Genomic DNA, 14,837 nt, shown 5'->3' on the forward strand with positions numbered 1-14,837 from the left:
GTGAATAATATTCACTGTGAAAGTTGTCAACTTTTTCACTAAATAATTATATGCAGATATTTGTTTCCTTTATTTGACCACCATGAATCTTTAGGCAGTCTGAGACAGACTTTCACCTAGTATATTCCCCTTGTCCAGCAGCTGCTCGAACTTGTTGGCTTTTCTAGGAACACATGAACCCCCATAAGTGAGCTAGATTGAAGTAACATTTTATTTAAAATGCCCATACCATATTCCCACCCTACCCCACCCCACCATTCGTGTGCAATTGCGTATGAGCAATGCAAGGTAATATTTCTAACTAATCTATATGGAAATACTGAAAGGTGCTATATTTTTTGTTGTGAAACTGCAGATAGTCTGGATAGCCTTACAGGAAGTGATCCCTCAGATAGGACAGTATAAGCCTATAAGAAGGTTCCTGCAAGAATGGCATGGCGCGTAGTGTGGAACTGATGAATCCCTTAACAGGGCCGGCTCCAGGCACCAGTTTAGCAAGCAGGTGCTTGGGGTGGCCAAGAGGAAGGGGTGGCACGTCGGACTCTTCGGCAGCGGGTCCCTCATTTCCCTCTCGGAGGGAAGGACCTGCCATCGAATTGCTGCTGAAGAAGAAAGCGGTGCGGCTGAGCTGCTGCCGATCGCGATTGCGTTTTTTTTTTGTTTTTTGTTTTCCTGCTGTTTGGGGCGGCAAAAACCCTGGAGCCGGCCCTGTCCCTTAAATACTGCCAGCAAAGGTATGGCTGGGAATATGAGGGCCTGAAAGAGTATTTGAAGGTTGCTTAAAATGGGATCAGATGGTGTTTCTTACAGGTTGAGAGGATGATTTTTCTTCTTCTGTTTTTCCAATTAATAAAGAATTTATTTTAATCTGAAAGGGATGCAGTTTTAGTTACTTCAGAATAGTTTGCTTGCAAATTAGGTCCTTTATGCGGTGAGTGGAGCGTGTTTGCACAAGTACAAACAGTATAGGATTAAGGGACCGGCATACTTTAAATAACACCAGTGATGGTGAAAGGGTTGAAATATGCTCCTGGAGCATAAAAGCAATAAAACTGCACCATCCAATGAAAACATTACAAAAATTAAAAAAAAGCTGATAACCAGGATGGGTTTTTCATAGCACACGTCCCCAGAAGAACACAGCAACTGAAAGTTGAACTAAGTAGGATGTGAATAGTATTCGTCTGATCCAACTTCCGTTGAAGCCACTAGAACGATTCCCACTGGCTTCAATGGGAGATGGACTGGGCCCTTGTAGAAAGAGGGAAGCACAGAATGGAAGGTTATTACTTTTCCAGCAAAATCTGTGTGGATGCAGTTATATTGGTATAAAGTGTGCCAGTATAGCTTACTCCCATGGGCCGTGGATGTAATAGTCCAGGGGAGGCTAAGCCTCCCTTAAGCAAGCCCTCGCCCCGCCTACGCTGCGCCCTCCTCCAAGCCAGCAGCACCTCGGCTCCCACCGGAGGCCAGCAGGTGGTTGGGGCCGGCGGGCGGCCAGGGGCTGTTGGGCCAGGGCTCCTCCAGTTGTGTGGGAGCTCAGGGCTGGGGGGAAAATGAGGGGGGCTCAGGGCTCCAGCGGGCAGTGGGTGCGGGCTCCGACAGAAGGGTCAGGGCCGGGTGGCTAGCCTCCCTGAAGGGGGGGCTCACGCATCGCCCATGCTTACTCCCATGGAATAGGGAATAAACGATACTTGTATAACTGCATCAACACTAGGGGTCCTGTTGACCAACATATTAGTAAAAAAACCATGGCACTAACAGACATAGTTCTAACAGTATAAAAACTATGTGAAGACCAGGCCTGAGAGACCCCAAGGTGGTGCTATCTGACAAAGACTTACTGTACTGATATCCCCTCTTCACCTATGCATTTCCCATCTGTGTCAGAATGAGAGATAATATCCCAAAGAAAACAAACCTTATAAAAATTTCAGTGTTGCCAACTTTCATATTTTATCATGAGTGTCATGATATATGGTATTTTTCTTAAGCCCCACCTCTTGGAGTCATATGAATGCATGGGGATCTCCGTCTTGTAAGTATGTTTTTGGGCCCTCATGGGTGGGGAGAAAAGCTTTAAAAATGTGACCTGAGTCTTCTAAACATTCAAAAACCAGATGTTAAATAAATAAAACTCAACATTTATGATTTTTTAAAAAATCATGAGGTTTTAAAGCCAATCTGATGATTTTGGGGTGTTAACTCAGGATTTTTGAATGTTTGGGGTTGGCAATACTGTAAAATTCATCATAATTTCTGGCTTTATTGCTGGTTACTTGTGGCTGACAGTGCTAGAAATCAAAACAATTTCTTCATGAGAAAAAACATCTGCATTTGCCTCAAGCTGAAAAGTGGTATCTATTAGTTCTGAATAGCACTGCTAGCTGCTAACTCCAGGCTCACTGACTCTAATGTCTAACACCTATTGAAAAGTCCATTTGCTCTCAGATGAGTAACTGTTTTCATACAAAGGAGAAGAAAACACCTCTGCTTCCCTGCCACACCCTTCCATGAAATGTAAGCAAATGTATTGCTAATGAAAGTACAGAACTAGCTTTGGCTTGGCTCAAGTTCAGCCCATCCCCCCACCTAGGTCCTCAAATGTATGTGAATCCTGACCTATCTATATCACCCTTGCATCACAAGGGTATCTGGTGACCTTGTGCTATTTTGATCCTGTGACTCTATTATCATTCAGGCTAAACTGTACTGGTTTGTGATGTGGACTAAGACTAGGAAAAGCCTCACTAAATTTATTCCCACCTGAAACTAGGATTTGAACTCAGCTCTTCAGAGGTGAAAGGCCACTGTAACCCACTATGTTCATTTTTATAAAACAATGTATTCACTAGTATCTACATAATTCTTCAAGCACCTTTGGTGGAAATATCACAACTACTCAACATGGCACAGACAGTCCTTTCTTGCTTTTAACCTTTCCTTTCTCAGTTTCATGCCACTCATCTTCCTTTCACATTTCAAAACATTTTTATTTCTCTTTTCTTTGACGTAGGAAACATTTTCTTATAACATTTCAAATTAATGTTAGTATCCACTGAAAGATAACACAGCTATGAATTCAATGTTAATCTTTATCAGCCCCACCATTCTGTTTACCAGAAATTTTAATCACTTTGATAGTGTATTCCAGAATGTACCTTCTAACAAAAGCAATACAAATAATGTTGAACCATTAAAAAAAAGTTAGAGCCAAAAATGTAATCTTAACATGGCATTGGAAAATGGACCCAGAAAAGAGGCTTTTCAAAGGAAACAAGGAGCATACTATGCAAATAACCTGATACCAAAAAGATGGAGGCATTTTTAAAAATCCGTTGAGTTTAAACAAGGAAATATCTTCAGCAGAAGACTCATTCAACCCTCTGCACACTACAGTGGTCATAAACAACACTGGGTTACCTTTTGCCTTGGGTGAAACTTGGTGGAAATACCTAATAATTATGACTCCTCATCTCTTTAAAGTGCTTTGTTTCATTTTTGAAACCCCACAATTACCTGAGGTAAGGTAGGTTTACTAGTCAAAACACAGAAGTTGCCTATAGAGTTAAGCTCAGCACAAGAGAGGAAGTTCAGAAGGCATGGGAGCGAGAAGTTCTTCTTAACTGACATGAAAATAAGGCGCCAAGTATCAGGAGGTAGCCATGTTAGTCTGTATCCACAAAAACAATGAGGAATCCGGTGGCACCTTGAAGACTAACAGATTTATTTGGATATAAGCTTTCGTGGGTTAAAAACCTCACTTTTTCAGATGCATGGAGTGAAAATTACAGATACAGGCATAAATATTGAAATATGAAAATATGAAATATGAAAATAATTTTTTTTAAAAATTAAAATCAACATGAACATTTCCTGAGCCTTCTTGGCAGCAGTCAGCTGTCCAAATACTTACCGCAGGATGGGGTCTCGTGTGAAAGTGTAAATAGAACCAGGTGAAGCTGAGACGTTTTAGTAATTCAATTAATCAATTCTGAAATCATCTTCATGCCTTTCTCTTTACTATGTCCCTAGCAGGCCTCTGTCCTTCCATTCCTCCCCTTACCCAAACATACTCTTCCTTGACAAGCATTGAGCTTGAAACACCTGCCATTGGACAGGCTCGCCTGGTGTTTTTCCAGAATCACTGAGACATCAGGTTCCTCTCTAACTAGCTGTCATTGGTGATGGTACAAACTCTCCTTGCCCTGCGGGGTTTTATTTCTTCTGATAGCCATTTAACAAGTGAATGCAGTGTTCACAAAAGGTGTAAAATTGACAACCCTAGAGAACAAAGTTTTATTTGCAATGGAACTGGCACTGCACTTGCTGCGTGCGCTTCCTCACGCTGCCTGGCCAGCACTCCTCATTCATCCTGACCAAGAATGACCATTCTAGGGGGTCAGAAGCCTTCATGCCGATCCTTGGATTCTGACAAAAGGAGTGACAGCCCTTTATTTTGCTATATCTGCTCTTTTTGAATGAAGAATAAGCCTGTCCCTAAGCAAGTTTGTTTCTCTCTACACTGAATGCAATGGGTTCTGCCCTGCTACTGAAGATTCATATGTCAGCATGGTCTTGTAAACAGATCATGGGACTGTGAACCAGGAATTTTAATCCCTGCTCTATCATTCGCTTGCTGTGTAATCTCAGGCCTTGGGCAAATAATCTCTATGAGACTCTGCTTCCCCCTTTGGGAAAATGCAGATACACTCATGTTTACTCACTCTTATAAACGGCTGAGAGATCTATGTAGGAAAAAGGCCACATCATGTATAACTATCATTTTTTCAATACATCTGTGAGCTACATTGCACAGATGACAATTGTGTCATTGTACACAACAGTGTGTATACTGACAGAAGTGGCATAAAGTAATTGTTCTGGTAGAGGTAAACCCCTGGAAGGCCCTCAAGCCCAGATCCACAAAGGGACTTAGGTGGTGCAATGCTCGCCTTTTAGGCACCTAGAAAATCACTGCAACAATGTAGTCCACAAAGCCTGAGCTAAGCCCCTCAGCTCCTGTACATGGGGAATGGGGAAAGACAGGCACCTCAGAACACAATCCACAAAGCCAGCATGCTAGGAGGGGAGCTGTCTAAGCTAGCCAATGGGCTATGTGAAAAAAAGGGTGTGTCCTAAAATACGTCCCTCTCGGAGATAGGCACCTAAGTCCAGGTGACAGGGAGGTGCTATCTCTACTGGTGATCCACAGACAGGAACCCTTCTCCTGGAGTCAGGTGACTTAGATGGCTAAGTTGTTTCTGGTGAAAATGAGCTAGACAAACACCTAACTCCGCCCAAAGCAGCAGGGGAGTGGGTGTTGGGAAGGACCTCCTTTATAACACTTAGCTCAGTGGCTGGGGTGAGGAGGAGGTCCCTTATAGCCTTTAAACCAGTGGATAGGGTACTCACCTGGGATGTGGGTGACCCCCTCTGCCTGACAAGATGGGATTTGCACAGGAATCTACCACCTCTCAGCTGAGTGCTCTAATCACTGGGCTGTGGAATATTCCGATGTGGAGCGCCTGCTGTCGTTCCTGTTGAAGTTGTTCCACTTCAATTAAATAATTCAATATTAATTAGGCCAGTGAGAGAATGAGACATAATCTATAGCCGAGTGGTTACAACAACCATCTGAGAGGCAGCAGACCCCTCTTCAAATCCCTTCTCCTCATCAGGTGGAGGAAGGACTTGATCCAGGGTCTCCCACAAGCCAGGTTAGTACCTTAAGCTCTGGGCTAAAGGTTATAAAGGAGGTTATTTCCCCCACCCCCCAGCTGTTTTGTGTGTGGAGTTGGGTGGCCTCTGAGCACACCTGTTGGATTGGGTCCCTTGGCAAGACTGGCAAGATAAGATAAGATAGTCTATCTTCCCCTGGTTTGTGAATTGCTTTGGGGCTTAGAGGGAGACAGCAGTGTGCATGCCCAGAGGCAGAAACAGAACACCTAACCAACTTCTAATGCAAAACCTTAGGAGTGCATTTTTGAACCTACACGGTTATGTGGCAGTCGAGCCAGATGGGGTTTTCTGGAATGCAGTCATGCCTAAAATGTGACTTAGGTGCCTAAGTCTGGGGGTTAGGTGCTCAAATACCTTTGTGGATCCAAGCCTCAGTGCAGTGGAACTGATGGGTAGGGAACCCACGCCTGGCAGAGAGAAGCATTCTCAGGATTGGGGCAAGGCTAGTAGATCTGCAACTACATACATACACTATGCAAATTCCCTCCTAGAGATGATGTGCACAGCAGTTGTGGATGCTGCTGTAATAGCTCCGGCTGACTAGGGGGAAGGAGGAAAAAAGGAGAATTCCATCCCCCTGCAAGTCATGTTTGCTCATCCTGAGCCAGATCATTTCATTTTAGGATATTTCATCTCTGTTACTTGCCACCATCAAAAAATGGTTTTAAAAAATACCCTGCTCATCTTCTTTTGATTTTTGGCTCTCTTTACTTGTTGCACTAGTTGCTCTTCTCAGTGTTACAACAATGAAAGAATGCTGTGCTGCTGCAATCATTTTAAAATGCTTTTTTTTATTTGAGCGGTTGCACATTGGGTGAATGAATTTAATGTTACAACAAAAATATAATGGATATTTAACAGATTGCTAATGGTTACAGTGAAAGGCATGGAAGAAGGGATTTCTTTAACTGTTATTGAAATATTCAGTATAAGTGCAGTCAATTACATTTTGTATGAAAGAGGCAAATGATAAGGTATTTTGGTGAAGTGCTGTTTCATTTATAGAAAATAAATACTGAGACATCTCAAGTAACTTGAAATCACGTCTCAGCTATAGTATTTACTATCTCAATGTTGGCCCATCTCATGGTTCTTTCTGGGGAGTTTATTTATTTATTTTAATTAAATAAAGCATTTAATGTTCACTCATCATCATTATAGTTTCTTTTTAAAATATATAAAAAGTTTTGGCAAATAATATTTATACAGAAAAATAGTTTTAGATCTTCCCAAATTTGTAATTGTTCTAAAAATTATTTGTTAATAAATAAAATGCAGAATCTGTTGAACATTTATTTGCACATCTGTGTAATTGCCTCCTTATGTTAGCACAAATCTGTTCTTGGAATATCACAAAGTTATAAAGTTGGAAAGTGGATCTCGTATTAAAAATACATTTTCTCTTTTGTTTTGTAGGTTTGTCTGAATGCAAGACCTGATGTATCTGAAGCTTTGTCACGAATGGGCAAAAAATAGTAGTACTGAAGTAATTGTAAAAAACTATAGAATAATTATCATGAAACATAAAAAGTTTGCACAAAACAATGTTTTAAACAGTCCTCTACATAAAATATTTAAACAATCTGGATAATTTACCATTTAGTCTTGTACAATAAGCTACCAAAATGTCTAAATGAACTATTATTAAAAACAAATCAAAACAACTTTGACAGATATAGGCAAGTTGCAATGTCAACTACCTAGTTATAATGACTGAGAAAGTCTACAAATATTAGTGTTTCAATAGTACATAATGGTGATACCTTAACTGCTAAAGTAACAGGAGTTAAGATACATTTTTTTCCACATAATAAAACAAATGCAACATTACAACCACTATGTTAATTTTACAATCAGATTGTGATTTTTTCTCTCTCGTTCGGGTGATCAGATCTACAGCTTTAATATAAATAGATCGCAATTAGACATTTGACAAACAAAATTTAGAACGGAAAATAATTTCCTAGACAACTAATCGTACCGTTAGTGCCTCTAGTGCCTTTCAGAAAAGGCAGTGCTGCCGAAGTTTAAAATAGTTTACAATCAATCTGAAAAGGTTAAGTTAAAATACTGCAGTCACAAACTATGGCCACACAGAAAACTGATGTTGCCAACAATTATACATCATATTCACTTATAACAGCTGTTTTCATTTTTAAACAATAATTTAAAAACTACGTATTTGTGACGTGTGCAACGTACAAAATGTAAAATATGAAATATTTGGTACAGTAGTGCTGGAAACAAATCTTAAACCAAACCTAAATGAAATTTTAATTGTACATATGTAATTACCTTGTAAATCAACAATGTATTTAAAAAAGTAAACATTAAAATCTGTTTCATCCATATATATGTATGTATGTATATATATAATATGTATATAGTTGTATTAAAGATATCTTCATATTTCTGTGACATAAAATATGTTTTTAAAGAAAAAGGTTAAAATAACTAGCTTTTCCCCCCCTCCATGCTGTAATCCGGTTACAACCCTTTAATTCAATTTTAAAAAATGCAAGAACTGTAATGATTTATTAAACTGAAACTCTCCCTACATTTTTAATGTTTAGTTAATAATCTAGATTAAAGTCACTTATCAGGTTCTCAGTGACTGAACTCAATTTTAGTTAAATTAGGATATCTTACAAATCTCCTCATCTACAGCCTTTTTGTTGTTGTTGCTCTTGATAGAAGTTACCTCAACAGCAACTTGGTTCTTTTAGGTAACCTGACTGAGAGTTTAAAAGATCAGTCACTTATTGTGGATTAGATTGTTGGCATCAGCCTCACTTCCTTCAAGTCTGATGTGGCAAAATTTAGGCACTTCTGCAAAGTCTCTTTTAAAAACGTTATAAATATACTCGTAAAATAATATTTTCAAGACTCTGTTGTTTGGGGGTATGAAGTTCATACCGTGCAAAGTTTTAATTTTTTTCTGCTGTCCCATGATTCAATGCAGCTTCTCTATACAAGTCAAATATCAGCTTATGTGTATCTAAAGAATTTGTGCTTTACGTTGGATTTACTATTTAAAATTTTAGATTTACAGGGTGATGACCAGGGTACTGGGTTTTGTTTCACTTCCTTTCTTTGTATTGGAGTCAGGTGACTAAGGTAGTAAACATAGGACTTCTGGTTTTTCTGCTCGGTTACAATAACAATAATTAGGGTTAAAAATCAAACCTGCAACTAGGATATATTTTAGCCAATGTAAATTAATTATTGCTAAACTTGAAAGATTCATAAAATTGTGAATCTTATAATACTAAATTAATGGGGCCATCTGCATTAGCTATAGTTATGGAGATAATAAATATTCCTATGAAGTAAACTGTGTTTATAAAATCTTTAAAAGTAAAATGTTACCCTTTATGTCTTGAAACATCACAGCTGGTATCAGGTAGTTAACTATTTCAGGTTGGAATATATTAAGCATACCATATGTAATATTCATATATAATACAGCAGCACTAGCTTTTTAGAATTTCTGATCTGTCCATAAGAACAAAATCTTTACTTAGCATGCAGGTTGTGGCAATTCTAGAGAGGAGGAGACAGGATAGTATGTACAATAACAATGTTTTGCCATTCTCAATGAGGTCTCTTGACATTCCACTCCATTCCTGCTGATTATTTCAGGATTATCTGTAAAGAAATAAAAATATTATTGGACTTTTTGATGATTTTATCCATTTAAAAGAAGGCCACTACACTACAATTTAGGCTTTGGTCTATTTAAAATTAAGACACAGATTACACAAGGTTTTCACCATCGACCTATGTTGGGTTTAGGCTTCTGCATTTCACAAACTTGTCCTTTCCCTCTCAATTACGACCCTCAAGAGGATGCAATCAGACAAAGGGGATATTACACTTGAAAATATCAGATATATTTCCCCTATTTTTCCAATAAAAAAGCAAGAAAGAAAAATGTCAAAGTGAAAAGCGAAAGTGCAGTTATTGGGCCAATCCTTAGAAGTGCTGAGTGCCCTAAATACTCCTTTAAATCTATGGGAGTTGAGGCTACTCTGCACCTCACAGGAGGAACTCAGGACCTCAGAGGATAGGAATAATTATTTGCTACAATTTTAAGGTTCAAATCCTTCTCCCATTAAAGTCAATGATGGGAATGGGGCGCTTTCCATTGACTTCCACAGGAGCAGAATTGAGCCATGAAATTTGTTGGGCTGGATGCCTCAAACAAGATAAGACACATAGCAACATTTTTCTAATTCTTACTTTTTTTGGCAGGTCAATGAAGTGAAGCACCTTTCCCATGTAATGACTAATCCTGCTAGTGTGACATTTCAGTATACTAGAGCCCAAGAGTGCTGGAACCTGTTCTCTACCAGTCAATCATTTTATTTCCCATACAGCAAAGGTTAACAGTATTATTTTATACCCTGTATAATATACTTCAAACGCCCCTACTGTACAGTATTGGAAAACAAACCAGACTTCCATCACCCAAATAGGCTAGCTAGGCTAGCTACAATGCCCTTTCCTACCGGGTGTAACATCACCACCTGGGGGACATGCTGCAGTATCTCACTATCACCAAGCCTCTACTTCAGAGCTAAAAGTGAAAGGCTGGTAAGCACAGGATATGTGCTGAAATGCCCCTTTTTCCCCCTGTTCATTTGGGTACTCAACACATTTTCAAGCCATATTTGTAGGTCGTATATAACACAGCATTAAATAGTACTCTGCCCATTTACGAATTGAAAGCTTGTGCCATTGTTTACTGTGGTATTTATCTAAAAAAATAAGATGCTTTGAAAATAACCCCAGCAACATACTACCTCTGACATACAGATCACCAAAAAGAAACACACTCGCCCATCATGGACAGCCCTTTATTCCAGCCACATATATGATTACTGATGAGGAGTGCTCCAAGAGCTGCTGGAGCACGTCTATGTCTCTACCAGTTTGCTGCTGTAGGTACAGTATGCAATCAAGATGGTTTAACTATTACAACCATCGTCCTGTGGGTACCCCAGAAACCTCAGCTCACATGTGTGGGACAATGAACACCAAGGTGTTCCATTTCTCAAAGAAGATGACTGTTAATAATACACTGTATTTCCAGGAGTGACATCAGTGTTGTCACGTATCTGCAAGTTGCACCGTTTTCCAGGTAGGAGCTCTGGAAGTGTTGTGGTCTGGAGGTGGATCAGATACTCAAAATTCTGAATTGTTGCTTTTCAAGGTACCTAGTTTGGTCATTCTGTTCAAACCGTCAGTTCTAGAAGGCTGGAATAGCAGCTCCTACTAATGTTACTGAATGATCTACTTCAAGCCTGGATTGTAAAAAATAAATAAATAAAAATCAGTGCTACTCTAAGAGGAAAGAAATGCTCTGTATGACCAACTGGAATCTGCCTGCACCTATGAGCTTTGAACTTATTGGCATGCCAACTTTTGTATCTTTATTATCATTTATATTTATATTTATTATCATTTATATTTTGGTAGGCTCTAGAAGCTTCAGCCACAAACATACATCCGCCACCCCAAAGGACTTAAAATCTAAAAAAAGACAAGACACAATGGGTGGATGAAATAAACAAATGAGTTGGGGAGGGCATAGGGGAGGATGAAGGAACAAAGATCTGATGATTATTAAACATTTGAATTGTGGTAGTGCCCAGAGACAAGCCAGGGTTGGGGCCCCATTGTGCTAGACACTGCACAGAGTAACTGACAGTCTCTGCCCATGGTGGATGTTTTAACATGGATTAACTGTTTGAACAATTTGTAGCCAGTAGTAGCATTAATTGCAATTTCCCACCTGTTTCGCCATTCTCAGATGGCAGTTTTCTGTATACATCACGGTTTTAAGGAGGATCCTGAAGGAGAATAAGGGGATGCCTTTACGAATTTTGACAGGGAGTCTTTCCCCACCCAAGTGGCAGCATGGGGAAAAGGGTGAAGGTATTTGTAGGAGATGTGCGCATGCATGGCCCTGCCGACCCTATGCCAGTTCTTCAGTTCCTTTTTGCCGGCAACTCCGATGGAGGGGCAGGAGGGCGGGAAATGGAATCGACATGAGCAACACATCTCAAAGAACAACAGTTATGAAAGGTCGGTAACCATTTTTCTTCGAGTGCTTGCTCATGTCGATTCCATTCTAGGTGACTCACAAGCAGTATCCTCGGAGGTGGGCTTGGAGTTCACAGCCTAGTGGGTTGCAGTACTGCTCTACCGAAGCCAGCATCAACCCGAGCCTGCTGGGTAAGTGCGTAATGGGATGTGAACGTGTGGATGGACAACCAGGTGGCCACCCGACAGATGTCCTGAATAGGCACTTGGACTAGGAAAGCTGCCGAAGAGGCTTGCGCCCTGGTTGAGTGGGCAGTTACGATTGCCGGAGGTGGCACCTTTGCCTGATCATAACAGCAGCGAATGCAGGCAGTGATCCAAGACGACATTCTTTGAGCGGACACTAGACGACTTTTCATCCTGTTGGCCACAGCAGCAAACAATTGCATTGACTTGCGGAATGGCTTAGTCCTTTCAATGAGTGGTGGCAAGAGGGTGGCCTTGCGTGCACAAGATCAGGTCTGCCATGGCTTGAAACCGAGCCTCAGGGAAGAAGGCTCTGGCCAGAGTAGAGTCAAGGACAGCTCCAATGAACTCTATGCGTTGTACTAGAATTAAGGTCAATTTTTTTCTTGTTTATCAAAGCCCCAGATCGCGACAGATGGAACAAACCAGATCAAGATGCTGCTGCACCTGATCCCCGGACCAGCCCCTTATTAGCCAGTCATCAAGGTATGGATAAATTTGTACACCTTGGTGCCTCAGGTAAGCGGCCACTGGTGCTATGCACTTTGTAAACACTCTCGGGGCTGATGAGAGACCATAGGGCAGCACCATGAATTGAAAATGGCAGTGGCCCAAAACAAAACGGAAGAAGCACCTGTGCCCCAGGAAAATGGAAATATACATCCTTCAAGTCGAGGGCAGTGTACCAGTCTCTCAGATCCAGTGAGGGGATAATGGAGGGCAGAGAGATCATGCAAAACTTTAACTACTTGAGAGACTTGTTGAGACGGCGCAGGTTCAGAATGGGTCTGAGGCCCCCTTTTGCTTTTGGGATTAGGAAATAGCAGGAGTAGAACCCTTTCCCCTTCCAGTCTGAAGGGACCTCCTCTGCTGCCCCCGGGCATAGGAGGTTATCAACCTCCTGAATGAGTTGCTTGTAGAACCCCAGGCCCTTGACGGAGGCAGAGGATGGAATGGCTTTCTAGCCTGCCGAGGGGTGTGCAGGCCCAAGGAACAGAGGGTGGCATGGGAGTCTTTAAGGCCATGGAGCCGTGCATCGATCAGATCGAAAAAAAGCCCTGCACCTTCAAATGGGAGGTCCTAAAGGGTAGTCTGCATCTCCTGGGACAGCCCGGAGGACTGCAATCAGGAGCTGCGCCTCATGACCACCGCAGAGGTGACCACCCTGGCTGCCGAGTCCGTAGCGTCCCAGGCCATCTGGAGGGTGCCTCTTGCCACCGCTTTGCCCTCTTCCTCCAAAGCGGTGAATTCCTGGGCTCGGTCCTGTGGAAGGTCCTCCTTGAACTTGCTGATGGAGTCTGACAGGTTGAAGTTGTACTGCCTAGCAAGGCCTGATGGTTAGACACCCTAACTTGCAGGCTGGCTGTTGAATAAATTTTCCCACCAAACAAGTCCAGCCTCTTGACATATTTATTTTTCGGTGTGCCACTTGCCTGTTCTTGCCTGTCCCTTTCGTTGACGACGGACACGACCAGGGACCCCGCGCTGGAGCGTGGGTATACAGGTATTCAAATCCCTTTGAAGGGACATAGTACTTATTTTCCACCTTCTTGGAGATAGGCGGAATGGAAGAGAGGGGTCTACCACACAGACTTGGCAATTTTAAGGACCTATGAGTGGACGGGCAACGCGACCCGGGCCGGGGTGGAGGAGGGTATGAATTTAAAGAGGTCATCGGACTCCTCCGCTAGCTCCTCAACCTCCAAGTTCAGGTTGGCAGCCACCCTTTTGAGCAGGGCCTGGAAGTCGTCAGGGGGACTACTCGTTTGTGAGAGGCCTGCCACCGCTTTGTCCGGAGACGACAAAGACGACTACACAGCAGGGGGCGGGGTGGCTTCCCCTTGCTCGTCTGGGGATGGCTGCTTGGGCGTCAGGGCCCGTTGTGTGGCCCCCGTGTCGGATTCTGCACCATGCTCTGATTCAGGTGCCAACTGTGCCAGAGGCAGTTAGTTCGATGTGGCCTGAGAGGAATGGTGGGAGTATGGGACTGGCATGACAGGTATACCTCACGGGCTCCAGTACTGCCATTGGGCAGGCCGCTGCCCCTGCTGCCACACTGTCACTGCCAGTGCCCTGCCTGTCTTGGGGGCCATCAGTGATTCGGCTCTCATAGGTGAGGGGCTGAACTCTCCCTCTGGTTTGGACCACTGCCCTTCCGGCGACCAGGGCGGAGTCGTAGATGCCCGAGTCTATCGGCTGACCTTTGTCTGCGACCAATAAGGAGAGGATGAGGACCAATGCCTGCCTGAAGAGCAGTACTGGGGAGCCAGAGACCAGTGTCATGACTGGGAATGATCCCATACCAGGGGGATCGACGCCTGGGAGATCGCCTAGACGATGGTGATCTGCGCCATGGTGAACTCTGACGGGAGGCCTGACGGTACCAGGGTACGCGGATCGGCGTCGTGACTCAGGTGTCCCGTGCCTTGCAGGTGGAGACCTTGGTGTCAGAGATCTATGTCTTCTAACCGGGGCCTGAGGCTGTGGTGCCAGGGCCTGCGGCTGTGGTCATGTGGACCGATGCCTGCGGTCCAGGGATCGGGGATGCTCTGCTGCTTTAGGGGTTGGTCCCATAACCAGCTTGCCTGTAGATGTTGGGGCTTCGGCTGGGTCCATTACCTGAGTTGGCATCTGCGGTGCCAGTCAGTCTACTTGCTCTTTGGCCACCAGGCCCCCTTCGGCCACAGATAACCCTACTAGGAGCCTGGACCCACTGCCACTCCCAGGAGTCGGGTCCCTGGCTGGATTAGGGGGTACGACCGCAGAGGTGCCCCCAAGCAGCTCTGGTGCGGGCACAGGGC

At 43.0% G+C, this 14,837-nt stretch overlaps 1 protein-coding gene across 45 annotated transcripts in view; it reads right to left on the bottom strand.

The window, feature by feature from the left end:
* Positions 1-6,513: 6,513 nt before the first annotated feature.
* Positions 6,514-14,837, bottom strand: part of MBNL2 (muscleblind like splicing regulator 2) — a 146,775-nt gene continuing 138,451 nt past the window's right edge. For 26 of the 45 annotated variants that reach the window (XM_065592960.1, XM_065592916.1, XM_065592861.1 and 23 more), the window contains one exon: positions 6,514-9,390. In XM_065592960.1, coding sequence (XP_065449032.1) covers positions 9,376-9,390 — 15 coding nt within the window. In that variant the 3' untranslated portion in view covers positions 6,514-9,375. The remainder of the gene's footprint in view (positions 9,391-14,837) is intronic. The other 19 variants (XM_065592845.1, XM_065592810.1, XM_065592751.1 and 16 more) reach the window with 3 other exon arrangements.

This window comes from Chrysemys picta, chromosome 1 (assembly GCF_011386835.1).
Source record: "Chrysemys picta bellii isolate R12L10 chromosome 1, ASM1138683v2, whole genome shotgun sequence".
In the NCBI taxonomy this organism is placed as follows: Eukaryota; Metazoa; Chordata; order Testudines; family Emydidae; genus Chrysemys; species Chrysemys picta.